The 27,035-nt window shown below is 43.7% G+C and overlaps 2 protein-coding genes across 2 annotated transcripts in view; one reads left to right on the top strand and one right to left on the bottom strand.

Annotated features, from left to right (window-relative positions):
• CCDC113 (coiled-coil domain containing 113) overlaps positions 1-17,981 on the top strand; it is a 29,813-nt gene extending 11,832 nt beyond the window's left edge. Inside the window, exons 7-9 of the mRNA XM_059152661.1 lie at positions 2,630-2,737; positions 13,510-13,665; positions 14,640-17,981. Coding sequence (XP_059008644.1) covers positions 2,630-2,737; positions 13,510-13,665; positions 14,640-14,726 — 351 coding nt within the window. The 3' untranslated portion in view covers positions 14,727-17,981. The remainder of the gene's footprint in view (positions 1-2,629; positions 2,738-13,509; positions 13,666-14,639) is intronic.
• On the bottom strand, positions 15,102-26,829 carry PRSS54 (serine protease 54). The gene is given in 6 exon segments (XM_059152662.1): positions 15,102-15,674; positions 19,011-19,142; positions 19,720-19,974; positions 23,195-23,370; positions 26,741-26,789; positions 26,791-26,829. Coding segments are annotated over 6 exon segments (1,221 nt in total). The 5' UTR covers positions 26,827-26,829.
• Positions 26,830-27,035: the final 206 nt, after the last annotated feature.

The raw sequence follows: 27,035 nt of genomic DNA, 5'->3' as shown, positions 1-27,035 counted from the left end.
TGTTGAGTTTGGGGTCAGGCCTCATGTGGACTTGAGTGGGGATTCCAACAGGGACCATGGGTCAGTGGCAGGTTTTTCTGACTTGCCACCAGGATAGAGCTCATGTTGGTCTGTGCTGTGTTCCTAGTACCGAGGACAGTGCCTAGCCAAAGCAAGTCCTCAGCCAGTATTGTCAAATGAGCTACTAGCATGAGGTGTGTTGTGTTTAGGGGGTGGGAGGGTGGCAAGAGAGACCAATTTCATATAAATATCAGCACCCACGTCTCAGACCTTGGAAAAGCTTGCAGAATAAGTATTACCAATGTGTTCACTTTAGCAATGCACATATAGAGTACCTATTACCAAACATACAAGGAGGTGTAGAGTGCCAGACGCTGGGCTAAGTGCTGAGAGTGTAAGATGAAGGAGACAAACATAGTCTCCTTTGTGAATTTGGTGTGTGAGCTTCAGCCAAAGGGGCACCTTTATCTCCAACTTTATGCTGTCGAGCCCTGCGTGGTGGAATCTGGTAGAATGTAAGTGTGTGAAGACAGCCACGATGTGTCATTCCTAACTGACTGTAAACTAGTGATCCCCATGTAAACTAGTGCCTTGTGGTAGATAGAATTCCAGGATGTCTCCCAGAGTTCTCCACCTACTGTATATACCCAGGACAATCTGCAAGGCTATGGGTATGATGGGTTCTACTATCCGGTTCTGTTCTGTTCTGTGATTATGAATATGATATGCCATAGTTGACGTTAAAATAGGGCGATTATTGGATGGGCCTGACCTAATCACATGAGCCTTTTGAAGAGACAGTTTTGTCTGGAAGAGGAAGTCAGGAAATTCTCTAGGCAAGAAGTTCTCCACTGCTGGCTTGAAGGGATTTCAAAGAGCAGAGGGCCACCTCCTGCTCACGATTAGAAAGAAACAGAGATGTCAGGCTTATAACTTAGAGGAAATGCTTTTTGCCAACAGTCTGTGAGCTTGGGAGAGGACCCCAGCTCCAGAGGAAAACCAGCCTGGCTAACATCCTGACTGCAGCCCCAGGGGACCCTACCTGGGCAGAGACTCCAGCCACACTGTGCTGGGCTTCTGACCTGTAGAAACTGAGAAAAACAATGGGTGTTGCTTTATGGCACAAAATTCGTGGTAATTTGTTACACAGCAAGAGAAAGCTAAAGTGCCTTTTTGGAAGTAGCCACCTCAAGTGGCTGACATTCTGCTCAGAATCACAAATAGCTCGCCTCACACCTTCAGAGTCAGGAGCTGCCTTGCAGTAGGCCTTGCAAATCCATTCTTTCCTGCCCCCGCTCTCTGCAATGTCCCTCTGCTCTCTTTTCCTCCCACCAACTTTGTGGTTTGTAGTGGAGTCCTATGCTGCCTCCCCTTCCCACAGCCCACGCTCTCGGTCTGGTGTCTTAACCCAGGGCACTTTCCTAAGCAGAGCCTGTCGTACAGGATGGGGAGCAGACAGTGAACCTTAAAGAAGGGAGGATTGGTGAAAAGAGGAATGGGGGGCGGTGGCCTCAGTGCCTTGAGGTCCCCAGGAAGGTGGCTCCAGGCTTTTCTGCTAGGTCTAGGATTTTATACCCTGGACATATTGTGCCAGCACGCCCCCCCCCCCCAGGCTTTTCCTTAGCTTGGCTTCCCCGCCGCCACACCTCTTACTAGACATGTTCGACAGCCTTTCAGCAACCTTTCCAGTACCCTTTCCCCCAGGGAAGCCCCCACCGCTGTCCTCACATTCTCAGTGCCAGGCACAGTGGCGGCTTTACATGGCCTAGGGTGCCTCCGTCTAGGTGGTAAGCCGACATCTGGCTGGCAGGGCCTAGGCTGTCATGCTGGTCAGTGCCTAGGGAAAGGTGACTACATTTCAGAGTCCTTGGAGCGATCCCCCCAGAGTCACTGGCTTCTGTCACTGGCTCTTCAGCCCAGCAGAGCATGTGCCAACTCCCCCAGGCTCACCGTTCCCTGCTGGGAGACAAAGGTGCAGCGAAGGGGGAAAATCTGAAAAGCAGGGGCCTGGGGGGAGCTGATGAAGGACAGCGGCAAGTGACGTGGGGGGCAGCTGTGGGCCAGTTCGGGCAGGAGCCCTTCAGGGTCAGTGGTGGTGGAGCCCGCGGGCCCTGGACTCAGATTGCCCAGGTTCAAGCCCTGCTTAACCTCTTATCCCTATGACCCTGGGCAAATTGTTTTCACTCACCAAAGAGTCAGTTCTTTTGCCTGTAAAGTGCGATGCCAGTAGCACCTAGCTCACGGGGAGTGTTTCCTCTCTCTTCATGTCATAATGGCAGCCACTTGCATGAGTGTTCTCCATGTGCCAGGGGCTCTCTGCTCAGCACTTTACCACGATTTTCTCCCTTGAGCCTCTCCACAGCCCTGTGAGGTGACCAGCCCAAGTGTAGAGAGGTTCTGGGACTGGCCCAAAGTATTTTTTTAGCAAATGGTAGGGGAGAGTTTGGGTCCTGGTGTGTCCAGCCACTCTGCGGGTCTTTACTTCCCATTAGGCACCAGGATTCTGAGAAGGGCAGGCTTGGGTTCCTGGATGGCCTTGCTGTCATCCTGCTTAATGAAGAACTGTCTATCCTTCCTGTAGTTCTGAGTGATCATCTTTGCTCAAGACTTGCTTGTTGTTATATTTCAGAGCAAGCTACACCAGGCAATGGAAATGTCCATCAGTCTGGATAAGGAGATCTCGCTGACAAATGAGTTACTTGAAAAAATTGAAAGAGAAACCATACAAGTAGAACAGGTAGGAGAGGGTAAAATGTGCTATTTCTGGTGTTTGTCTCATTCTGTCTATAAGCACTTGAGCCAACATACACCAAGAACCAAGCTACCTTGGTTTTTGTCTAGAAAAGCCTAGACCATAAAAGTCAAATATGTCTGGGCCGCTGGAGAGGAAGTGGTACCTGGAGACTCATAGTCCAGTAGAATTTTACTGCTGGGTTAGGGTCTAGAGTCAGAAATCATGTGGAAATGACCAAACCATTTAGAAATCATGTAGAGCCCAAATAACCCTCAAGAATAACCTTCTTATAACCCAATGGAACCCATAAAGTACCATACTCAAGGTGTCATGTATACAGCATCACAAAAAGGCCTGTAATTAGTGTAATCATCTGGTATAAGAAAAAGTGCATATACCAAAATACAGTGTTCTATGTACAAGAGGGAGGTTTTTCTTTAAACATGTAATTTTCACTCAGTACGGTGGATGCTGGGATGACAGACCTGGGACCTCTGTCCTGAGCCTACTCCAGGGCCTACGGTCACCGTGTGGACAGACAGGTGGCATTATCTGAGCTCCTTACATCTCCATTGGGATTTTGTGCTCTCAGTATTTTGCTGAGCACGTACATTTGAATTTCACCAAGCTAAGAACATGAAGGATGTGACTCAAGAGGACTTTTTTAGAAAGATGAGGGCAAGAGTGTAAGCTTTGGTGTTGCCAGGTTCTGGCTTTGAACAGGCCTTTTAATGAGACAGGCCTCGGTTTCCGCATGTGTGAAAGAGATGTCACAGGCCTTGTGGTGACCTGTGAGGACCAGGATGGCGATGCTTTGTCAGCCTCCAATGTACCAAGCCATTAGTACAGCTGTTGTTGGCCTTGTCTTGAATGAGTGTAAGTGTCCCCAGCAGCGTGTGTGGCCCCAGACCTGTCCACAATAACTGAAAAGCCACAGGATGACTACATATGACTCAGTTTTGTCATGGCATCCAAGTCCTATCCTCAGTGGAGAACCGACACATGCAAAGAAGTGGGTCTCGGTACAGAGTAGCCAGGAATAAAAGTAAAGCAAAAGTCTGTGTGCTCTCCCCATGCAGGATTTCTGTGGTATTTTTTTGGGTGGACACTTATTAGATTACAAGTAAAATATAACATCAGTTTTTAAAAGCCTGGCAGTTACTTGTTAGTATATTTTAGTTTTCTTGTGAACTTTTTTTTTTAAACAGCTTTGTTGGGTTATAACTCATATACCATATTATTCTCCCATTTAAAGTGCACATTTTAATGATTTCTAGTATATCCCCAGAATGATGTAATCATCAGAACAATATTTTAGAAAATATTTGTCACCCTAGAAAGAAACCCTGTACCTTCAAGAAATCCTTGTCTGTTTACCACCTCATCTTACTCCCAACCTTCAGCCCCATGACCACTAATTCACTTTCTGTCCCTCTGAATTTGCCTGTTCTGGACATTTTGTTTAAAAGGGATCATACAGGGTGCCTGGGTGGCTCAGTGGGTTAAAGCCTCTGCCTTCAGCTCAGGTCATGATCCCAGGGTCCTAGGATGGAGCCCCATATCGGGCTCTCTGCTCAGCAGGGAGACTGCTTCCCTTCCTCTCTCTCTGCCTGCCTCTGCCTACTTGTGATCTGTCTGTCAAATAAATAAATAAATAAATAGATCTTAAAAAAATAAAAAAGTAAAAGGGATCATACAGTCTGTGGTCTTTCACTGGCTTCTTTAACAATATTTTCAAGATCTCTGCTGTAGTATGTGTCAAGACTTTGTTTCTTTTCATAGCTGAATCGTATTTCCTTGTGTGGGTAGACCTTATTTTAGCCATTCATCAGTTGAGGCGGTTGTTTCCCAAGGGTTCTTTTAGGATCTAATGAATAAAGCTGCTGTGAACATTCACATACAAGTTTCTGTGTAAATGTATGTTTTCTTTTCTCTTGGACATACAGCTAAAAGTGGAATTGTGGATCATATGTGGTGATGGTGTGGCTAACATTTAGAGAAAATGCAGAACTGTGTGTGAAAGTGGCTGCACATTCTACATTCCCACCAACCTGTGAGGGTTCTGATTTCTGTACCTCTTTACCAACACTTGTTATTTTGGGGGTTTATTTGCCTGCTTTTTAGTGGCTGTCCTAGTGGGTATGAAGTGACATACTCACTGTGGTTTTGATCTGAATTTCCCAAATGACTAATGACATTGAATATCCCTTCATTTTCTTATTGGCCACGTGTGTTTTTTTGAGAAATGTTTATTCAAACTCTTAGTTTGAATGTTTATTCAAACTATGTTTATTCAAAACCCTTAGCCCCTGAGTAAGTCTTTAATTGAGTTGTTTGTCTTTTCATAATTGAGTTGTAAGAATTCTTTATATATTCTGGATTCAAATACTTTTTGGGTATATGATTTGCAAATATTTTCTCCCATTCTGTTGGTTTCCTTCTCACTTTCTTTAAGATGCTATTTATAGTTTCTAACTTTGGGGTGAGCCCCAGTTTATCTACTTTTTCTTTTGCACTGGAGCTTTTGGTGTTGTATCTAAGAAACCATAACTTAATATCATGAAGATTCAGTCCTGCGTCTTCGGTTACAAGTTTTACAGATTTTATGTTTAGGTTTATGATGCATTTTGAGTTAATCTTGTGAATGTGAGGAAGGGATCCAGAAGCTGAGAGAAGAAAGGAAATGAAGTATGTGGGTTTGGTTTTAAGTAGGATCCACACTCAGTGTGGAGCCCAATGCAGGGCTTGAACTCATGACCCTGAGATAAAGACCTGAGCTGAGATCAAGAGTTGGACGTTCAAATGACTGAGCTGCCCAGGTGTGTCAGAGATGAAGTATGTTCATAGTGTTTGTTATATTAGCCTTTGTCTTTACCATTGTGTGGTTCTCTTCATTTCTTCCTCTGAATTCGAATTACCATCTGATGTTATTTCCTCACTCAAATATAGCTTTGTTTTACCTTGCCTCCTTTTTGCTGTAATTGTCAAATATATTGTTTTTATGTGTCACAGGTCCACGATAGAATTATACACATATTGCTTTATGAATTGCTTTTTCAATCAGTTAAGAGAAGGAGAATATACAATTTTACTGTCCTTTATATACTTACCTAATTACCTTTACTTGTGCTATTTGTTTTCACATGATTTTAAGTTACTTTAGCTTAAGCTACTTTCTCTAGTTTTCAGCCTGAATGTCTTCCTTTAGTATGTCTTATAAGGCAGATCTGCTTGGCAACGAATTCTGTATGTGTGTGTTTATCTGGGAATGTCTTTATTCTTCACTTAAAAAAATAAAGTTTATTTTGTAATTGTTTTAGAAAATTGTGGAGAATACAGAGTTCCCCAAATCTCACACCCATTTTCCCCCATTGTGAACACCTTACAGTGGAATATTTATTAAAATTGACTAACCAATATTTATGTCTTGTGATTTTTATATATGATTATTTATAATTTATAACATATAAATATAAAAATATTTATGTTATAATATGTTATAATATTATTCATATCGACTTGGTTTTTACCTGATGTCCTTTTCTGTACTAGGATCCCATCCAGGATAACATACTACATTCAGTTTCACATCTTCTTAGGTTTTTCTTGGCTGTAATAGGCTTTACTTTTTGTTGTTGATGACCTTGACAGTTTTGTGAAGTAGTCAAGTATTTGTGAAGGATTTGTCTGCTGTCTTTCCTGGGATTAGATTGAGGTTAAATGGTTTTCAGGAGGAAGACTGTAGAGGTGAAGTGCCATTTTCATATTTTATCAAGGGAGCATACTCTCAACATGACTTACCATTGCTGATGTTAACCTTGATCACCTGCCTGATGTAATATTTTTTTTAAAGATTTTTTATTTTATTTATTTGAGAGACATCACAAGTAGGCAGAGAGGCAGGCAGAGAGAGAGAGAGGAGGAAGCAGGCTCCCTGCTGAGCAGAGAGCCCAATGCGGGACTCGATCCCAGGACCCTGAGATCATGACCTGAGCCGAAGGCAGAGGCTTAACCTACTGAGCCACCCAGGCACCCTGCCTGATGTAATATTAAAAGGGTTTCTCCATCATACAGTTACTCTTTCCTCCAATTTTCAGACACAGCTTTTTGGAAGGATGTTACCATGTGCAGCCAACACTTAAGAAGTGGAAACTTATAAACTATTTGGAATTCTATCTGGGACATTTGTCTATTCTCCATTTGTTTATTTTTAATCTTTTATTTATATAAGTATCAATTCTTGGATATTAATTTTAGTATATGTGCTATTGAAGTGAGCATGGATATTAATTTTATATGTTGGGTTATAATCTAATATTTTATTACTCACATTGTTTTACCTTGGACTTTGGAAACTCTTTCAGTTGGCTTCTGTGTCCATTCAGCATACCCCCATTTTTTGTGTGTGTGAACACTTTTTCTTTTCTGGCACTAGAAAATGCTTGTGACTCATTTCCTATATTTCCCGCTCCAGCCCTAGAATTAGCCATTTCTCCAAGGAGTCCTGGTTCCTTTAATTTGAGAATAACATTGGAAACCAAAATCTGAGTGTGCTCATTGTTTGCTTTCATTTATGAAAGATAGTTTTGCTGGATATAAGATTCTTGTTTGACAGGGTCTTTTTTTTTTTTTTTTTTTTCATTGAACCCTTAGAATATGCCATCCCACTGCTTCTGGCCTCCATTGTTTCTGATGAGAAGTCAGCTATTACTCTTATTTGGTTTCCTTTGAATGTAACGAATTGTTTTCTCACTGCTTTCAGTGTTTTCTCTTTGCCTGTCATTCAGCATTTTGGGTCTGATGTGTCTGGGTGTGGATTTATTTCCAGTTTCATACTCAGAGTTTTTTGAGCTTCTTGAATATGTGGTTTAATATTTTTCATCAAAACAATATTTTTCATCAGATTTTGGAAGTTTTCAACCATTATTTCCTTGAATATATTTCCTTTGTCTTTCTCCTCTCCTGTTTTCATTACATGAATGTTGGCACACTTAGTAGTGTTCTACACATTTCTCTGAGACTGAATTTTTTTTTTCCTCTGTGTTTTCCATATTGCATGATCTCTATCGGTCTACCTTCAAGTTTACTAATTGTTCTGCTGACTTAAATCTCTGATCTCCTTCTGTGAATTTTTCATTTCAGTTATTGTATTGAAAATACTCCATATTTTCCATTTGTTTTTTAAAAAATTTCTCTTTATAGATATTTTCTATTTGATGAAACATTATTGTCATATGCTCCTTTAATTCTTTAAAAATGGTCACCTTGGTTCTTTGAACATATTTATAATAACTGCTTTGACCTTTGCTAAGTCCACCATCTGGACTCCCTCTGAGGTAGTTTATGTTGCTTCCTTTTTTTCCTGTGTGGGTCACACTTTCCTGTTGCTTTGTCTATCTTGTAATTTTTGTTGAAAACTCGACATTTTAGATAATATAGCAATGCTGGATACTAATTCCACCCACCACTTGCTTATTTAGTGATTTGGCTGGATTAATTTAGTAAAGTCTCTTTCTCCTGCTGTTGGTAGCCTCTGGTGTTGGTCATAGATACAGTGTCCCTGACAACCAGGAATGATTGGCGTTTCTGCTGAGTTCTCTTCAACTCTCCTTCATCCTCCTGTGAAGCTTCTTGCTGGTCTAGTTCTATTGGTATCATACCCAGCTGTTAGCCTTCATTAATTACTATTTGCTCTGTTGCTTTCAGCAACACCCTGGGACATTAACTGCAGCACATTCTGATCTAATCAAAGTCATGCCCCTTTTCAGGGACTTTTTTGGCAGTCTTCAAGGTTTGCTCCAACCCCAATGGTCTCTTTCTCTGGTTCTGTTAATTATCTAGCTGGTCCTCTGTTTTGCCTGTTGCTACTGATACTGTAGAATTATGATCTCTTAATGATTCTTTCTCTGGTCTGTTGTTTTGGTCTCTTAATGGTCTCTTTTCCTGGTTCTATTAAACATCTAGCTGGTCTACTGTTTTGCCTGTTGCTGCTAATATCATGGAACTTCCATCTGCCTCTTAATTGCTCACCTCAAAGTTCTCCATTGTTTTCCACAAACTTCTTGGGCATGAACTCCCCACACTTTCTTCCAAAAAAAGTCAGTCCTTCCAGGCAGCATTCTAGAGCTCTCTGTTTTATAGCCTCTCCCCTTGAGCAAAATTTCTGTACTGTTGCAGTGGATCTCAGGATGGGAACAGTGGTCCACCTGTCTTGCTGTAACAGCCCTATTCTACAAGTGGAGTGCTGGGTAGGGATCACAGTTCCTGGTATTAGCACATCCCTCAAAGCTGTAGAACTTATTTTTTTAAAAAGATTTTATTTATTTATTTGGGAGAGAGAAACCACAAGTGTGGTGGGGGGGGGTGAGGGGGAGAGAGAGAGAGAAGCAGATTCTCTACTGAGCAAGGAGCCCTATGCGGGGCTCAATCCTGGAACCCTGGGATCACAACCTGAGCTGAAGGCAGACGGCTTAGCCGGCTGAGCCATCCAGGTGTTTCTGTGGAACCTTTTTTTAATGCCTTGATTCTTGTTCCTTCATTATTTTTATCTTAAGTATTCTTTCATCTTTTTCCTCACAAGATGTGAGGTTCCAGGTTCATGTTTAGATCTCACTACAGGAATATATCTATGCTAGACATGGCAGATATTCACTGAATCCTTCTTGACAAGTTTTTATTGCATTCTGATGTTAACTAAAAATAATTTTATTGGTTTGCTCCAGAGTTATTTAAAGCAGTCCTTCTCAGACTAGAAGGAGCAAACCAGACATCTGGGGATCTTGTTAATATGCAGCTTCTGATTGGATGGGCACAAGAGCAAACCAGACATCTGGGGATCTTGTTAATATGCAGCTTCTGATTGGATGGGCACAAGAGTCATCATTTTCTCCAGTTCCCAAGTGATGCCAGTACCGTAGACTGTACCTTGTGAAGCAAAGAATGAGAAGACAGTGCCAGGCCAGGAAGATTCACCAGCATAAAAGTGTTAGGTCTGTTTAAGCTGAGGTGCAAAATCATGGTATTCCAATTAAAATAACAAAGTTGTTTTTTTAAGGACTTAAATTGGTTCAAAAGTTATTTTGGAAAAATAAAAATATCCCCCAAATTCTTAAGTAGATGAGTGGACTAGCCCTTCCAGATACTGAAACATGATACAAAGTTACAGTATTTAAAACAAGCTCATGAACAGACTGGAAGTTCAGAGAAAAAAATAGAAGTCCTATGATAAGCCCCAGTACAGATCTCATATATGTCATGTATATGATCAGGTATCTGATAAAATTTTGATATAGGTGCATTTAGTTTATGGTAAAGGTATTGCAGTGGGGCACATCCAGATTATTCAATAAATGATCCGGGATGACTAGATAGTCATTTAGGAAAAAACAAAGTTGGAGCTATATATGTTATGGTGAAATTAATCCAGATGTATCAGAGATTTAAATATAAATGATAAAAACCCATTAAAGTCCTAAACTTAATAGTGGAACATTTTTATTATAATCTTGGGTTGGGGAGGGCTTTTGAACTATAAAATCCAGAAACCATGAAATCGGTATATAAAGTCAGTTCTATAAAAGCAAAGTTTTTGTGCACAGCAAAACCTATCATATATGAAGACAAAAAGTAAATAACTGGAAAAATGTGTTGCCCAAAACCACTGGGAGTGAATTTTCTTTTTCTTTTCTTTTCTTTTATTTATTTGACACAGAGAAATCACAAGTAGGCAGAAAGGCAGGCAGAGAGAGAGAGGAGGAAGCAGGCTTCCTGCCGAGCAAAGACCTCGATGCGGGACTCCATCCCAGGACCCTGAGATCATGACCTGAGCCAAAGGCAGAGGCTTAACCCACTGAGCCACCCAGGTGCCCAGGAGTGAATTTTCTTAAAACAAATATCTTTTACAAATTAATAAGAAAAATCTAACCAAAAAATAGACAAAATGGGTAAATGATTTATAAAGTTTACAGAAAAGCCAGAAAGTCTCAAACTTATGAAAAATATTCTACCTCACTGATAATAGAGAATAAAATCGTAACGAGAGACCACTTCCCCATCTCCTAGATTAGGAATGGTAAAAAAATAATTGATAAGACTGTTGAGAGAATGGGCAAAAACACAGGCAGCCTCAGGCATCACTGCATAGGTGGAATTGGCTTATGGTCAGAGAAGGCCCTTTAGTATTCCGTACCAAACATACCTATATGCTCGTGGCAGGGCCTAGGCACCATCGGCATTTTGGGTCAGCTAATTCCATGTTGTGGGGAACTGTCCTGTGCCCTCTAGGAAGTTTAGTGACATCCCTGGCCTCTACCTACTAGGTGTCAGTGGCACCCCCCTAGTTCTGACAGCAGAGAAAGTCTCCAGACATTGCCATGTCTCCTGGGAGCAAAACTGCCTCCTCCCTCACCCCGCAGTTGAGAACCAGTGTCTTTGAGCAGGCAATTTCACTTGCAGTAGTTCATCCTCCTGATGTACTTGCATATTTACAGTATGACCTCCACCTAGAAGATTAGTAATCACAGGATTGTTTATTGTACTAGCAGGGGATTGAGGAGCTGAGTAACTGTTGTTAGGACGTGTTAAATCAGGATACATCTACACAATGGAAAATGATGCAGCTGTTAAAAAAAATGAGTTTTTTTTTAATTTAAAAGATTTTATTTATTTGACAGAGAGAGATCACAAGTATGCAGAGAGGCAGGCAGAGAGAGAGAGGAGGAAGCAGGCTTCCCTCTGAGCAGAGAGCCCAACACGGGGCTCCATCCCAGGACCCTGAGAGATCATGACCCGAGCAGAAGGCAGAGGCTTAACACACTGAGCCACCCAGGCGCCCCAAGAATGAGTTTTTTAATGTGTGGATACAGCTCTGCTGGTGTTTATTGAGTGAAAAAAAAAGTTGGAGGGGGTAAAACTGAAAGCATTGGCTACTCTTTGGACAAAAAAGGTAAAATAAATAGGTTTATATGAGTATAGATTTCTAGAAGAATATGAAAAACCTAAAAATAGTGCATGCCTCTGGGAAGAACTGTGCAGCCAGAGACAGGTTTGGATGGAAGATTGTCACTGTATACTTTTATCCATTTAAATTGCATGTATTGCCTATTCAAAACAATTGTTAAAATAAAAAATAAGGGGTGCCTGGGTGGCTGAGTCAGTTAAGCATCCCACTCTTGGTTTTAGCTCAGGTTGTGATCTCAGGGTCTCAAGAGCGTGCCCAGTGACAAGCTCTGTGCTCAGTGGGGAATCTGCTGGAGTCTCTCTCTCTCTCTCTCTCTCTCTCCCTCTTTCCCTACTGTTCCAGTACTCACTCTCTCCCAAAAATAAATAAATAAATATTTAAACCAAAAAGAAAGGCAGGACATTGCTAGTTCAAAAAAAAAAAAAAAAAAACCACTGAAAGGAAAAGACTAGTTAATTTACTATATGATAATTTAAAAAATAAAACTTAAGGGACGTCTGGGTGGCTCAGTCATTGTCTGCCTTCGGCTCAGGTCATGATCCCAGGGTTCTGGAATTGAGCCCCACGTGGGGCTCTCTGCTCAGTGGGAGGCCTGCTTCTCCGTCTCCCATTCCCTCTGCTTATGTTCCCTCTCTCACTGTGTCTCTCTGTCAAATAAATAAATATAATCTTAAAAAAAAAAACAAAACACTAAAGGGGCACCCAGCTGGCTCAGTGGGTTAAGGCCTCTGTCTTCGGCTCAGGTCACGATCCCGGAGTGCTGGGATTGAGCCCCGCATTGGGCTCTCTGCTCAGCAGGGAGCCTGCTTCCCCCCTCCCCCTGCCTGCCTCTCTGCCTACTTGTGATCTCTGTCAAATAAATAAATAATATCTTTAAAGAAAAAAACTAACTAAAAAAGATATTCCTCAAAAAATTGACTAACTATTGACCTGGCAATTCTACTTCTAGGTACATACCTAAGAGAACTGAAAGCCTGAGCTGGAAGAGATATTTATACACCCATGTTCCCAGCAGCACTATTCATGGTAGCCAAGGGGTAGAACCCAAGTGTTCACTGGCAGTTGAATGGAGAAGCAAAATGTAGCATATACGTACAAAAGGGATAAAATTCAGCCTAAATAGGAAGGAAATTCTGCATATCCTATGACACAGATAAACACTGATGACATTATATTGAGTGAAATAAGCCAGTCACAAAAGTACAAGTATTGTCTGATTCCACTTATATGAGATTCTTGAAGAATGAAATTGATAGAGACAGAAAGTAGATGAGTGGTTGTCAGGGCTTAGGGAAAGGGGTCCTGGAGAGTCCGTGTTTCATGAGTACAGGGGTTTAGTTTTGGAAGATGAAGAAAATTGTGGAGATGGAGGGTGGTAAAGCTCGTACAATACTGTGAATATACTGAATGCCACAGAACTACACACTCAAAAGTGTTCAAAATAGGAAATTCTATGTTACATATATTTTACAAAAAGTGAGTTGAGATTGATCAAATCAAAGTGTGCTTAAGTACGTAGTTTTTCCCCAGAAACCACCAAACCTAAGAAATCACAACAGGGAAAACAAATTCCTCAATAAAGGAAAGATGGGAAAAATTCTCTTTTAGACTGCACTTTGTGTTTCTGAACTGAATGAAAACATCATCATTTGTTAAAAAAAATCATCATCAGAATCTTATGATTCTCTCCACTTCTTTGAAAATTTCAACATGATTTTGAGAACTCCATTGAAAGTGGGGAGAGATGTCAGGATCAGTAAGTCCAGTAAGCCAGAACTGCCAGGATCCCTGGTTTAATGAGTCCTTCCCAACCCAGGACCGGGCCAAGGCTGAGGCTTTGAACAAAAAGCTCCGCAAACAGCTGGCTGAGTTCCGCTCGCCCCAGGTGATGGTGTATGTGCGGGAGAAGATCTTCAATGGGGAACTGGAGAAGACCATCAAGATGTGGGAAAGGAAAGTGGAGATTGCTGAGGTAAGTCCCAGAGAACCCCCAAGACAGGCAGTCTTTTCATGTCCTTCACATTCTTGTCTAGGGTTTTGCTTTTCAAGCTAAGAATCCCAATGTTTGGACATGTAATGTCTATGAGAAATCTCAGCAGTCCCTTCAAGTCTTATAGGAAAATGAAGGATGCCCTTGGATGCCCTTTCTTTCTTTCTTTTTTTAAAGTCGCCTTTTCAGTGTTAGGGACAGGGTCTTTTCAAGTGATCAGGAGGAGAGTCAGTAGTAATTGTGTTTTTAGTTGCTTGTTTTCTTAATGAATTCTGGAAGTTTCTGTATCACTTCCCCCACCATTGGTGATTTAGTCATTGCTACTTTATACATGGAGAAGCCAGTTTTTAAAAAAATGAGATAATGGATTTTTAATATCAGAACCTGATTCCATGCATTTACATAGTTGCCATGGGTCTTTCATCCTTAGTAACCCCACAGCCTTTCCGTATGGTACAGCGTGCTCAGAGCACCCTAGTCCCTTGTGAGCGTGGAAGAGAAAATGAGAAAGGTGCAAAGGGTCAGACAAAAAGAAGGGAAGGCACCAGGTCTGCCACAGGCCGGGTTGCATACGGAGGACACTGAAGACATCAGCAGAGTAGCTCAGAAACCCAGGCAGGTCACTTTGGAAGCCTGGTTTTTCCTGTCTAGACCCAGGCTCCTTTTCTCCCAGGACTTTCTCTTGCCCTTGCCATGGCCACTTGGTGGCAGGGAGTGAATTAGTATCCAAGCTTGGGCCCATCAGATTTGGAGTCCAGAATCAGCCCCACAGGAACCTGCAGCCTCTTCCTTCACCGACAGAAACAAACTCTTGGAAGAGTCTTGCAGCCTCGAATTGCCCACACATACCCCCTGCAGCCTTGCAGGGCTAGATGCGGGTTGTGTTCTGGAAAAATCACAATTGCTTTTCCCCAAATGACCTTCTCCCCACCCCACCCCCTTTTTCCTTTTTGCAGATGTCCTTAAAAGGCTACCGCAAGGTGTGGAATAAAATGAAAACCACCAATGAGCAGTTGCAGGCAATTTGCCCCCCTGAGAAATAGCCTGAGGGAGGCCACGGCTGCAGACCAGCGGGATCCATTAAAGTCATCAGTTCCTTTCCAGTCAAGGGGTCCTCTCACTGTTCCCTATGCTGCGTGGTATCCCCGACTCTGGAGCCGTTAACACTGAAAGAACCACAGGGCACTCTAATGGTTTGACACTTGTTAGCCCACATTTAGTTCACAAGCACAAAGGAAAGTGACCATCCCGCATGCGGGAGTGGGGCAGAGGAGCCAGCCAGCCCAGAATGCGCCGTGGGCCTGTCCGTGGCAGCCTGGGTGTGCCAACTCAAAAAGACAGACACCAAAACGGCGTGGTGGCTGCCGGGCACTCAGCATCCCGAGCTTACTCTTCACTTGGGAGGGTTAGCTCCTAGACTAGATACCGTTGCAAAAGAAAACCAGCACAGAGAAAAACAAGATAATTTCTTGGGGCCAATGTAACCTGTTCTGACCTGAAGTAGACTCACCGCTGTCCCCAGCCTCCCCGTAATAGTCATAGTACATGGGTTGTGCGGCCATAACAGAAGACCTGCCTAATTCCCCTAACCCTTTCTCCCCCATGACTAGACTCTTTCTAGAGCTGTTTGTTGGCAATGCTGGAAATGTTGGCAAAGTTGGCAATGTTGGCAATGTGTGAGAGGTGACCTTTATATGTCCTTGCATGTATGTTTGGGACCATTCACCCTGGCCCAGCCCGGAGTGTTTTTTCGGCGTCATGATGACATGGGATGAGTAGCTGGGGAAAGGAAATGATTCCTCCCAGTGGTGGAAGGAAGAGAGGGGACGGCTGGTTTTCTTAGTCTTGGACATAATCCAGTCGCTATAGTCTTCCACCTTGATGTACAGAAATAGGCCGGGGCATTTCTCACCACCGTGGGACAAGATTCCTGTCAGCACCCACATGTTCAGTTTCTGGAGCTGGCACATCATTGGGTTTCCTGGGTCCCCCTGTGACAAAAGACAGAAGGCTTCAGGTCTTAGAAAAACTTATTTAAAAAAAATATATATCCTTCTGCAATTTACTATTTGTTCTAGAAATGCTTTACGCTAGTACTCACTGGAGATGGGGTAAATTATAGGCTACCAATTCCAAACTAGGCAGCCACTACCACAAATTCCAACACAATGACTTTTTCTTTTATTATGCAAATTATTTGTAGGCTTCTGCAGTTTGGCTCTAGCTTTCTGGTTCCCATTTCATTTTCATGCCCCTTTGACTAAATCCTCCCTGTCTTTTAGTTTCTCATTCCTCAAATGTTGACTCCTCCCCCTCCCCTTTTCTGGCTAGAATGCTTACATTTTTCCTTCTCCTCTCTGCTTTGTTTCTGTCCTTCATTTAAGCTGCTCCCTCCATCCCACACTCCTGCTGAGGTCAGAGTCACACACCCCCAGGAGCACTGGCCAGGGAGGTTCACAGCCTGTCCACCCAGGGCAGCTGTCTGCCCACGCCCCTGCTCTTCAGCCCTGCCCATGCTCCCAAATGAAGTGCTCCGCCACACAGACCTTATCTCCCTTCAAGGGAGCATGTGGGAGCTTGGCACTCTTCCCTTACATACATGACGACCCCAGTGAGTCACCTACTGGTCTCTGAGTTAAAGTGTTTGTACCAGGGGCAGAACTCCTAACACCATGCCTGGCATACAGTCTGCGCTCAGTAAAGAATCAGCTGTCATTATCCTGGTGTCTAGAAAAGGCCATCACTTCTCTGTGAAAAGCTGAGAAATATGGGAATAGCAACAAGACAACTTCTAGGTATCATTTACCTTACCTGCCCCACCCCGAGGTTCCCCTTCAGGGAATACCTGACCCCCATTCCAGCTCGGTGGTCCATCTTGGCCCAAGAGGGGTTGTCATTCAAAGGCTAGCCAGCCCCTTTGATCTGCATGGCTGCCTCTGTAGGAGGACAGGGCAAGCACATGTTGTTCTTCCTGTCCCGTGCTGCCAGGGAGCAGAGGGCAGAGATTTCATCCCGAGTTCTGGCTGGCAGTGGTAGTACTGTCGAGTTGGCTCCTGTCTGCACCTGCTCATGTCTACCTGGGGCACAGAGGCTCTCGGGCCAAGCATAGCGTGGTCTCCCCTCCTGTCACCAGTCCCACCCCCAGTTTACTTAAACTGTGGTTTCATAGCTTGAGGAAGAACAACAACACAATTTAGGACAAATGGTTTGATGAATGAGTGTGGGGTAGACTTTCCTGGCTGTGGCATGGTTTTGCAAGTTGCCGTGTCTTGTGGGGGTGGAATACACCGCTTTTTCTCCTCCTCATAATCTATGGAACCGGACTTCTGTAGCCCAAGCAGCTGAGAGAAGTAGGACAGGGGCTCCTCTGGAGCAGTCCCACCGCATCTCCCAGGGGAGCCGCCCTGGCTTAGAGGGGCTCTTTCCTTGCGTGATCCTCAACCTTGACAGTGAACAAAAGCCCTAACGGTTGTGGGGAAACGGGGGGCGGCGAATTCTGAGTGATTCCACTTTGGGCGGGGTTTCTGGACACCCATTAGGCAGATACTGGATTTAGGTGATTTATTGTACCGTCATCTACATATTTGAATGACTTTGAGGATCTCTGGACGCTAGAACACGTTTCTGAGAGGAAAGGATCCTAGGTAGACAAGTCACTGTTTGTCTGAGCCAATTTGCAAGCACAGTTCAAAAGCAAAGGACTGACTGCAGGTGTGCTCCAGTTAAAAACCAACAGGTAAAAACCAATCTATTTGCAGATAGATTTAAAGAGGTAATCATTTAGAGTATGAGCAGCTTACCATATTCCATTGAATCTAAGATGCTCTTGAAAAATTAGCATCTTTGGAATGAAATGTGTCTCTTAATTGGTTGATATCAGAGTTCAACTGGCAGCATTTTCTCACTTGATGTTCCATAGAAAAAATGGTGTATTCTACAACTTAGGATCTTAGATTTAAGGAAATAAGGTGCTGGATTGATGGAATGGCTGATAGCAGGATTTTGATAAATAGCTATATTTTCTACTGTATGGTAACACATTATCTACTTTAAAAAGTTGTTAGTCTTCCACCTGGTAGAGAGTCCAGTACAAAGTAGGCACTCGGGGCACCACAGTGGCTCAGTGGGTTAAGTGTTAAGTGTTAAGATCACAGACAGAGTCTTGGGATCCATCCCTGAGTCAGGCTCCCTGCTCAGTGGGGAGTCTTCTTCTCCCTCTGCCCCTCCCCCACCCTTGGCTTGTATTCTCTTTCTCTTACTCACTCTCTCCCTAAAATAAATAAGTAAATAAAATCTTTGGGGCGACTGGGTGGCTCAGTGGATTAAGCCGCTGCCTTCGGCTCAGGTCATGATCTCAGGGTCCTGGGATCGAGCCCCGCATCGGGCTCTCTGCTCAGCAGGGGGCCTGCTTCCTCCTCTCTTTCTCTCTCTGCCTGCCTCTCTGTCTACTTGTGATCTCTCTCTGTCAAATAAATAAATAAAATCTTTAAAAAAAAAAAAAAAAAAATCTTTAAAACAGTAGGCCCTCAATAAATGTTGAACCAACTTTGGAAGGTCAAACTTACTGCCTAATGAAACACAGTCCTTCAAACATTCGCAATAAAATTACTTTTAGAAAAAATTGTCTGCATATAGGTATTTTCCCCTCTTTCTCTAAAATACTTTCCCTAGATCATCTGGAAAATAAATTTCCCCACCAGGGAATCCTGAGTGGATGATCAGCACTTACAGAGGAGAAAAAGCACCTGGAAATCTGGTGGACTTCTGTTTTCATCCTTACCCTAACGTTTTTTAACTGTGTGACCTCTGTAAACTGCACCTTCTCTGGGTGTGGACGTGAGGGAGCCTGGGCCAAGGGCTTGTGCATTTCGGCCATTTTGCTGAGGCAGCAGAAGCACATCTATACAGCCTGCATGCAGATGGAGGGCAGGGCTTCTTACAGAAAAAAACTTCGATAACTGATGAGCCCCTAGCATCAGAGTCTAGGCTCCATAGAAGCTGGAGACGAGGACCCCACCCTGTGGACACGCTGCAAGTATATCATGGTTTGAGCTCACACTTCCAAACTTCCAGCCAGTGAGAAAACGTCTATGACTTAGACATGCTTAATCATGTCACACTGAAAATGGTGCCTGTTTAGGCCATTCAGTAGATTTTTATGGAGCATTTGCTGTCTGCCAAGCGCTGGGAGACAGTTAGGAATCCCCAGTGCCAGACCCTGCCAGTTCCCATGGAGTTCACCATGCAACAAGGGAGAGGCCCAAGGCTTCCTTGAAATGACCACTGCTTAATCTCAGACTTTAGCTTTTACTCCGTCATGTTCTTACCAAGCAGACAGCATCAGTTTCCTGCTCTACGTGATTGCCACATCCTGTTTTCTTGATTCTGTGTAAAGGACACAGGTCGATGTCTTTCACGGAGATTTTCCTCAGGATACTCATCGTCATGTGATTTCCTGTCTGGACCATGCAACAGAGAGCCAGGAATTATTAACAAGAAGACATTTGCCTATGTCAAATAAACTACAACTCACATATCCAGAGGGGAATGAGTAGAAAATGTTCTGATAAACTCCTTTTCCTTATAGAAATCAGAACATGTGTCTGAGTTTTTCTGAAAACTACCTTTGCTTTGAACTTGAATCTGAAAATGTACATATTCCACCCTTCTTCCACATCCACAGAGAATACATTTCCTTGTTCATGTCCCACAGAAACAAAGATGGCTTACCCAAGAGGATAATCAGTTCAGGGAATAAGATTCCCTAACCCCTCCCTAACTTGGCACTCACTTCAGGTCGTTCCCTGCCTATGTACTTCTAATTTTGGTGTAGGACTAGAAGAAAAAGGACCAAATGCAAGAACGGTCACAGATAAGGCAAGCATTGCAAATCTTGACTGATTACATGAGGGTTCCAGCCCAACTCCAGAATCTTGAGCAGCCTGAATTATTCAGATAAGCCCCAGAATGGTTCATCCAAGTCACCCCCACCGCTAGCACACACACAGCCTCCTCTAGGAGAAGGAAGGCATTAACTGCGGACGTGGGATTCCATCCTGCCACCCAGCAATTCCGCAAGACTGGGGACACATGCAGCTTTCTGCCGAGGAAGCAGATGGGCTGGACCAGGCTGCTGAACTCTATTGCCGTGTCTGTCTTCAGGAGGGCTATGTTATTCGTCATGGTTTCATTATCAAAATCCTCATGGATGATGATGGTGTTGACTGGATACTCTTCATGAGAAATCACTTTGGCATCCATCTTAGCTATACCAACTATAACGATGACGTTCTTCCTAGAGAGAGAGCAAGGGAAACTTGAGAAGCCAAGGCATGATGAAAGAGTCACCCTTCCCTGTTTTCCTATTTACTGGGTTTTTGTTTTTGTTTTGCTTGGAATACTCATTCAACTCATTTTTCCTGGGCTAATTTTTACTGGCCCCTTTGGCCCCAGTCCCTAGGAAATCTTTTCTGAATCCTTGTTCAGAAGGGAGGCTTGTGTCCTCCCTTGTGAGCCCATTGCATCTTGGGAATCCTCCATCCGAACATCATTTGTCCTACCACCCAAAAATAATCATTAAGTTGTGGCTGATTATCTTTTTTTCATGCTTTTCCCATGGTTTTATTTTTTGTTTTTCTACGTGGTCATTGTTACGGCCAAGATGTAAACTTGACTCGATTTTAGCACTTAACATGTTAACATAAACATCTTATCTTTTCATATTATATACTCTGTAAATACTCTTCAGAGAAATTCCGATTTTAATAATGATGGAATTCATTCTGGGTGTTTTCCCTTTCTCCTCTTGGGAATCACCCAAGGAACTATAGCAGAGTCTAAGAGGACAGTCCAGAAAGAAACTGAGGATATAGTCATCTTCCATGAAATTATAACTCTAAAATGAACACCAAGACAAAAACTCAAACTTCCCAAATTTGTCAGAAGAGACATACAAAACAGAACAAAGGCAATAGTGTGAAAAGAAAAGAAGCAACAAAAGCAGAAAACATAACCTAAAATAAAGCAAGAAGCAGGAGTTTCATTCTGACCGTCAATTCAGAGCAGAAGAGCACAAAGTAAGACAAAGAGAGGCTCTTAATGATGAGAAAGAATTCAATCTGCAGTCTACAGTGAAGATGTCATAGTCATAAACATCTGCAGCCCATGACATAATGTTCACAAAGGGAACACTCAGGAAACAGAAAAAGCCTGAAGCTTCTCCCCTGGTTTTATATATTAAATTGTACACCAAAGACAGAATGAAATTTGAATTTTAACTGTAGGAAATATTCACATGGATCACATATAGTAGACCACAAGGACAACTCCAACAAATTCCTAAATAGTTCAGTTCACCATGAAGTATAACTCAAAATTCAATAATGTCAGAAAACAAAATAGAGAAAACACCCCACAACCTGGGTATTTAAAAACTCTGTCTTTAATAAAACTCTAAGGCAAAGAGAAATCAAAACTGAAACAGACCAGATAGGAAACAGCACTAATGAAAACACAACACGGAAAGCAGAACCTTTCTGGAAGGCTAGTTTGCAATGGCTACTACTGTTTGGCTGAGTCTTTCCACTCCTGGGTTATTTATGCTACAGGACATTGCATGTGTGTGGAATAACATATGTACAAGTATATCTACTGCAGCATTTTTGTACCAGTAAAAGATCGGAGGCAACCCCAATTTCCATTCATAGAGGACTATGCAATTATAGTAGATCCATCTTGGAATATTGCGCAGCTGATAAATGTGGGTGCTTTCTATGTAATGGTAAGAAAAGTTGGCTCCACATTCCCGGTAGAATGAAAAGGATTATGAGTGTAACACTGTGTTGGTGTGCTACCAACTGTATGGAGGTTGTTATAGACTGGACTGTGTCCTGCCAAATTTGTAGGTGAAGTCCTAGCCCCAAAGGTGACTGTATTTGGACAGAGGGCCTTTAAGGAGGTAATTAAGATCAAGTGGGCTCCTAAGTATGGGGCCCTAATCTGATAGGACTGGTGTCCTTGTAAGAGGGAACAGAGACACCAGGAGTACTCGCATTGAGGAAAGGCCATGTGAGGACACAGTGAGAAGGCAGTGGTCTGCAAGCCTAAGAGAATCTTCAAGAGGAACCAGTCCTGCTGATCTTGGATTTGATCTTGGACTTCAGCCTCCAAAATGGTGAGAGAGAAATTTCTCTTGTCTAAGCCACCCTGTCTGTGGCATTTTCTTATGGCAGTTCTAGCAGATTAATACAGGGGGAAGGAAAATTCTTTTTCTGTCAATGGATGTAAGAATCAATACAGATAGACCTATGGATATATAGAGAACCATAAATACATTAATTAAGGAAGAGTATTCAAGAAACTGATGATAGGCTATGGCTTAAGGAAAGGAGTTAGTCTCTGAAGGCCAGAGGAAAGAAGGAGCTGCTTTTCCTTGTATACCCTTTGGTTCCTCCTGAACATTATACTATATATATGTATTTTCATTTGAATGCATGTATTTTTAAAAAAAGGCAAGTGTTTTCAAATAATATAAATCATAGGTGTGAAAAATTCAGCAGCTATACAATATTTCATTAAGAGTTTACACTATTACTTATTTAGCCAATTATAGTAATTATAATCTCTCTCCCCATACTTTGTATGTATATATACATTTATATACACCTATAAGGAATATAAATAGTATAAAGAGAGATAGATATGTAATTATATATTATTTATATACTGTTTGTTATATGCTATATCTATGAAAGAGTAACTATAATTTATTTATCCATGATAATTGGACATTACATTTGCAGTGTTTTATGTGTAGCAAACTATCCTATGAACTTTGTGCATAAAATTTTTCCAGTGGCTGAAGTTACTTCCTTAATGTTGATTCCCAAAAGTGAAATCATGGGGTCAAAAAGTAAGATGTTTTACAAAAAAATTATTCCCTTAATACTGTTTGAGGTTTCTTTTTCCTGGTTTACAAGAATGCATATTTACTGTACAGAATTTGAGGAATTGAGAAGTTCAAAGATAAAATGGAAATCATGTGCATTCTCAGCATTTAGGAGATAAGTGCTCCTAAAACGTTCGCTCATTTCCTTCAAGTCTTTTCTCTGTGTACATATGTTTGAGGCAGACATGTTGTTAAGGCTTGAGGTTAAGATTTTTAGGTGCGGGCTCCTAGCAATTCATTTAACAAGACTAGAGTCAGGACCTCTAGTATCAGGAGTCAGTGCCTGAGATTGTGGTAACATGGGGATGGATATCCTTCCTTTGGAGGCTGGAAGGATTTCATTTCACCTTGCAGTCCCCATGGCAGCCAACACATTGGACAGCATGACTTTGACAGCTGGTGATTTTAGGAACCTGAGAGTCCTGGCGAGCAAGTGCTGAGACAGTAAGAAGCCCTGTTGTCCTGTTACCAGGAATCCACCTCCAGGCTTCCCTAAGCTGAACAGAAAAAGATCCCTCCACCCCCACCCCCGGGGGGCTGTGTAAGTCCCAAAGGCAGGGGTACTGGCCTGTTCTGCAAGATGGATGCGATGCTGATGATCCAGAACTCACTAAGGATGCTGCCAAAAGCCAGGTGGGTGTACTGGGAATCCTGCAGCGACACCACCCACGGGAATTCCTTGTCGTTGACCAAACCCTCCTCGGAAGTTTCTATAACGCTGGCTTTCTGGATGCCACAACCTGTGGGGAAGGTGTGTGGGGACCTTACTGTTAGGGCAAGGAGTCGGTGGCCTGTGGACACCATCACTGCATCTGACCTCAGGACCCCCTCTCCTGCTGGTTCTGCACTCCTGGCTCTCCATCTCCGTCACCACTAACTCTGCCACTGCCCCCTTGTTTCTTTTCCTAGTGGGTCTTCTTCTCCATAAAAGATGCTTGATGACATCTTTGAGTCTAGAAATAACCTTAGGCTACCGATGATCTCTCTCATCCATTGGGCCCTTAGCAGCACACTTGAGACAGTATCTGAAAGCTTTTACATACATCAGTGGTTCTCAACATGGTCTGGGACCTCTGGGACCCAAGACCCTTTCCAGGGTCTTTATGATTTAAATGTTTTCATAAGAACACTAAGACAGTATTTGTTTTTTTCGCCCTCATTTTATCACTAGTGTACAGGGGAATTTTCCAGAGGCTACATGATGTCATCACTCTGATGGCTAATAGCACATGTGAACCTGTGTGTTCTTCTGTTTTACAATTTTCCCAGCTTTTAATTTCTAATATGGTAAAGATGGGAATATACAGCATCATAACCAAAATTTGGGGGGGAGGTCCTCAATAATTTTTAAGAATATAAAGGGGTCCCAAGACCAAAATGTTTGAACACTGCTGATATATACTACTTCATATAATTCCTCCAGCAGAATGAAGATGGACTTTCTCATTCTCCATTTGCGGGGGAGAGCATCAGGTTCTAGAGCTGGTAAGCACTGTCCAAGTTACACAGCCGATAGGCTACAGGGCCAGAATCATACTCCAAACACCTTCAACCCCTCACCGTCCCTGTTCCAGCCAACATTTCATATCCTCAGATTTGTCCTTGCTGTTCCCTACCTCAGCAGTTGGCATGAGTGGTTCCCCCATGTCTGTTTTACTTGCCGGTGTATCCCTAAAGGGATACACCTGACCCACCTGGCCCACAGTAAGTGCTCAGTAAATCATCTGGTGAATGAATAAGAGCATTTTGCCATATCAAGCACTTCCTGAAGTCTTGTCATCAAGGGGCGAAAGGGTCCCACTAGATGGAGACTGTACCTGGCCTATTCAGGCAAGCTTGGCCTTTGCCTTCTCAAGCCCTCAAATGAGTTGCCTCCCACTGGGCAGTCTCTTGGGGAGTCTGGATTCTGTTTCAAATGAGAGTTAAATGTTGCCTAAAGTTTTAAATAATATTCTCCTCCTGCCAGGCCTGGTTTCACCCAAGATGCCGTATTGCTCTGTATTTTTTTTTTTTTAAGATTTTTTATTTATTTATTTGTCAGAGAGAGAGAGAGCGAGAGCGAGCACAGGCAGACAGAGTGGCAGGCAGAGTCAGAGGGAGAAGCAGGCTCCCTGCGGAGCAAGGAGCCCGATGTGGGACTCGATCCCAGGACGCTGGGATCATGACCTGAGCCAAAGGCAGCTGCTTAACCAACTGAGCCACCCAGGCGTCCCCGTATTGCTCTGTTTTAAAAAAGAAGTCCATATACATAGAATCATGGAGAGTGTAGCTGTGACAGAGCAGGAAGGACCCTTGAAGCACAAAGCCCCAGACTGGGTGAGCCAAGCCTCCTACTTCCCAGGCACCGTTATGGGATGGCGTACACGTGGGGTGTTTTGCTCTTGTGGACTGCTGACTCCCTCCCCGCCCTGTGTCCTACCTCCCATGCCACTCTTCCTGTCCCAAGCGTCCCCAAGCCCAGCCTCCTTACTGGACCTAGAGGTATCTGTCTCATCCTCGGTACACAGAGTAGACTGCAAGGATTCTCAGCTCAGCTGCATGTTGCAGTCCTGCGCTGCCCAGCACTTCCCAGGCCCCTGGGGATGGGCTGGTGCACTGGTATTTCATACAGCCTCCCCAGGTAGTTTCTAATGCCTATTCAGGGTTGAGAGCCACGAGTGTTTTGGGAGGGCCCTGGAGGCAGAGTCCGAGGTACAGTTGGCCCCTATGCCGTGAGACCTGGGACAAGCCACTTCACCTTTCTGGGCCTCAGTTTCCTCTTTTGAAATGTGTGGTGACACATCTCTTGGAGTTGCAAAGATCACACGAGGAGACGATATGGGAAGGTGCTTTGCAAATTCTATCCTCATGACTGATAATGCTAAACCCAAGGCATCCCAAAAAGGGATGATTCCTTTTTTTTTTTTTTTTTTTTTTTAATGTAAACCACTACTCTGGTTGCTATTTATGAATCCCAGACCACAAGTACTTGGTACTTGTTTCTAAATTGGTGGCCCTGGGTGAGAGGTGTGACACGGTGGGCACCACTAGCCAGCTATGGGTCAGATCATTGGTGGCTATGTTTTCGGTGTTATTCAATTCATGGGACACTGGTAGTCTCTAGTGAACAAGGTTATGACTCTCACGCAGCCCAACAAGAACAGATGGGTGATGACTATTGCTCTCTGAAAGCTCTAGTTGGCTAGTTTATTTGACATTATAAAACCCTTGGATATAATGAGGAAATCTGACCCAGAAATGAAATGTTTGCCCTGGGTCACTTGCCTGAGGCTTTTTAAGAGGGAGGAGAGGCCCTTTCTGTTTTGTGGGCATCCCGTGGTCTTTTGGGGGCTGAAAGGAAATGGAGTAGGCTAGGAAGGTAGGGGGTTCACCCTTGATGTTGGGGTGTGTGGGGGGTAGGGTGGAGGAGAGTGGATGCTCTGTCATGTCTCTCATAGAACTCCAGGAAGTTAGGACAGAGCCAGCTGGTGGCAGCCAGAGCCACAGAGCTTGCTTGAGTCAGGTGCCCCCTCTTGCCACCTGCCCCTTTCTAGCTGGAATCTCAGTCCTGGACAACCAGGAGGTCAAAGGAAAGACTGAGGCCCCAGTAGGCTCCCAGGTACGTCCTTGCTCCTGAGTCCAGCCCTGCAATTGAGGGTCTGTTCGGCAATACACTCTTTCGGATTAGAGAGAAAAGGTTTCACTGGGACAATATTACCGAAGTAGAAACACAGGGAGGGCGTGGTTCCCAAGGGTACCAGCTGCCCACAGGGCCCCACCCCAGCAGGGGGAAGGACATCCCTACCTCATGGTGCCTGGGGGATGAGCCCCAGGAAGAGCAGGGTGGGCTTTCTGAACCGGCCTTTCGGTAGCCCGAGGCTTACTTTCCTAATGGCAGTCTCGCCGGAGGATCAGCTCTGACATCAGACTGGGGAAGCCAGTTGCCTATATCCACACCCCAGTTCCCTTTCTTTGCCTGATTCCCAACCCCCATGCCTGATATCCAAGCAGAGCCCGGTGAGTCAGCTTCCCCCTGGGTCCCTCTCTGGGCATCCCGGGCCTTTCCCTGGCCCATTCCCCCTGCCCTGTGACACGAGCAGCTCGAGTCCCCACAGCGAGGCGTGTACTCACTGGCGGAAGAGTGTGAGACGTACAGCAGAACTAGGAGCATCCCTCGCATCTCTGCCATCCCCAAAGCGAACTGCAGCGGACACCATGGGCAGCTGTGAAAACACAACATCCAAAGGCACAGGCTTTTCCTCTCCTCCCCAAAGCGGCGATTTCCCCTCCACCCCCGACCCCCAGCGTCAGATGCCCTGCCTCTTTCCTTTCCACTGACAAAGCTTCCAAGATGTGGGAAACCAGACCTGTCACGTCCCAATTGCTTGGTTCCGTGCAGTGAAGAGCTCCGGGCCCAGCTGCCCAG

Source organism: Mustela lutreola, chromosome 16 (assembly GCF_030435805.1).
Source record: "Mustela lutreola isolate mMusLut2 chromosome 16, mMusLut2.pri, whole genome shotgun sequence".
NCBI classification, from domain to species: Eukaryota; Metazoa; Chordata; class Mammalia; order Carnivora; family Mustelidae; genus Mustela; species Mustela lutreola.
The sequence above is the reverse complement of the archived record's forward strand: the minus strand, read 5'-3'. Positions and strand labels throughout refer to the sequence as shown.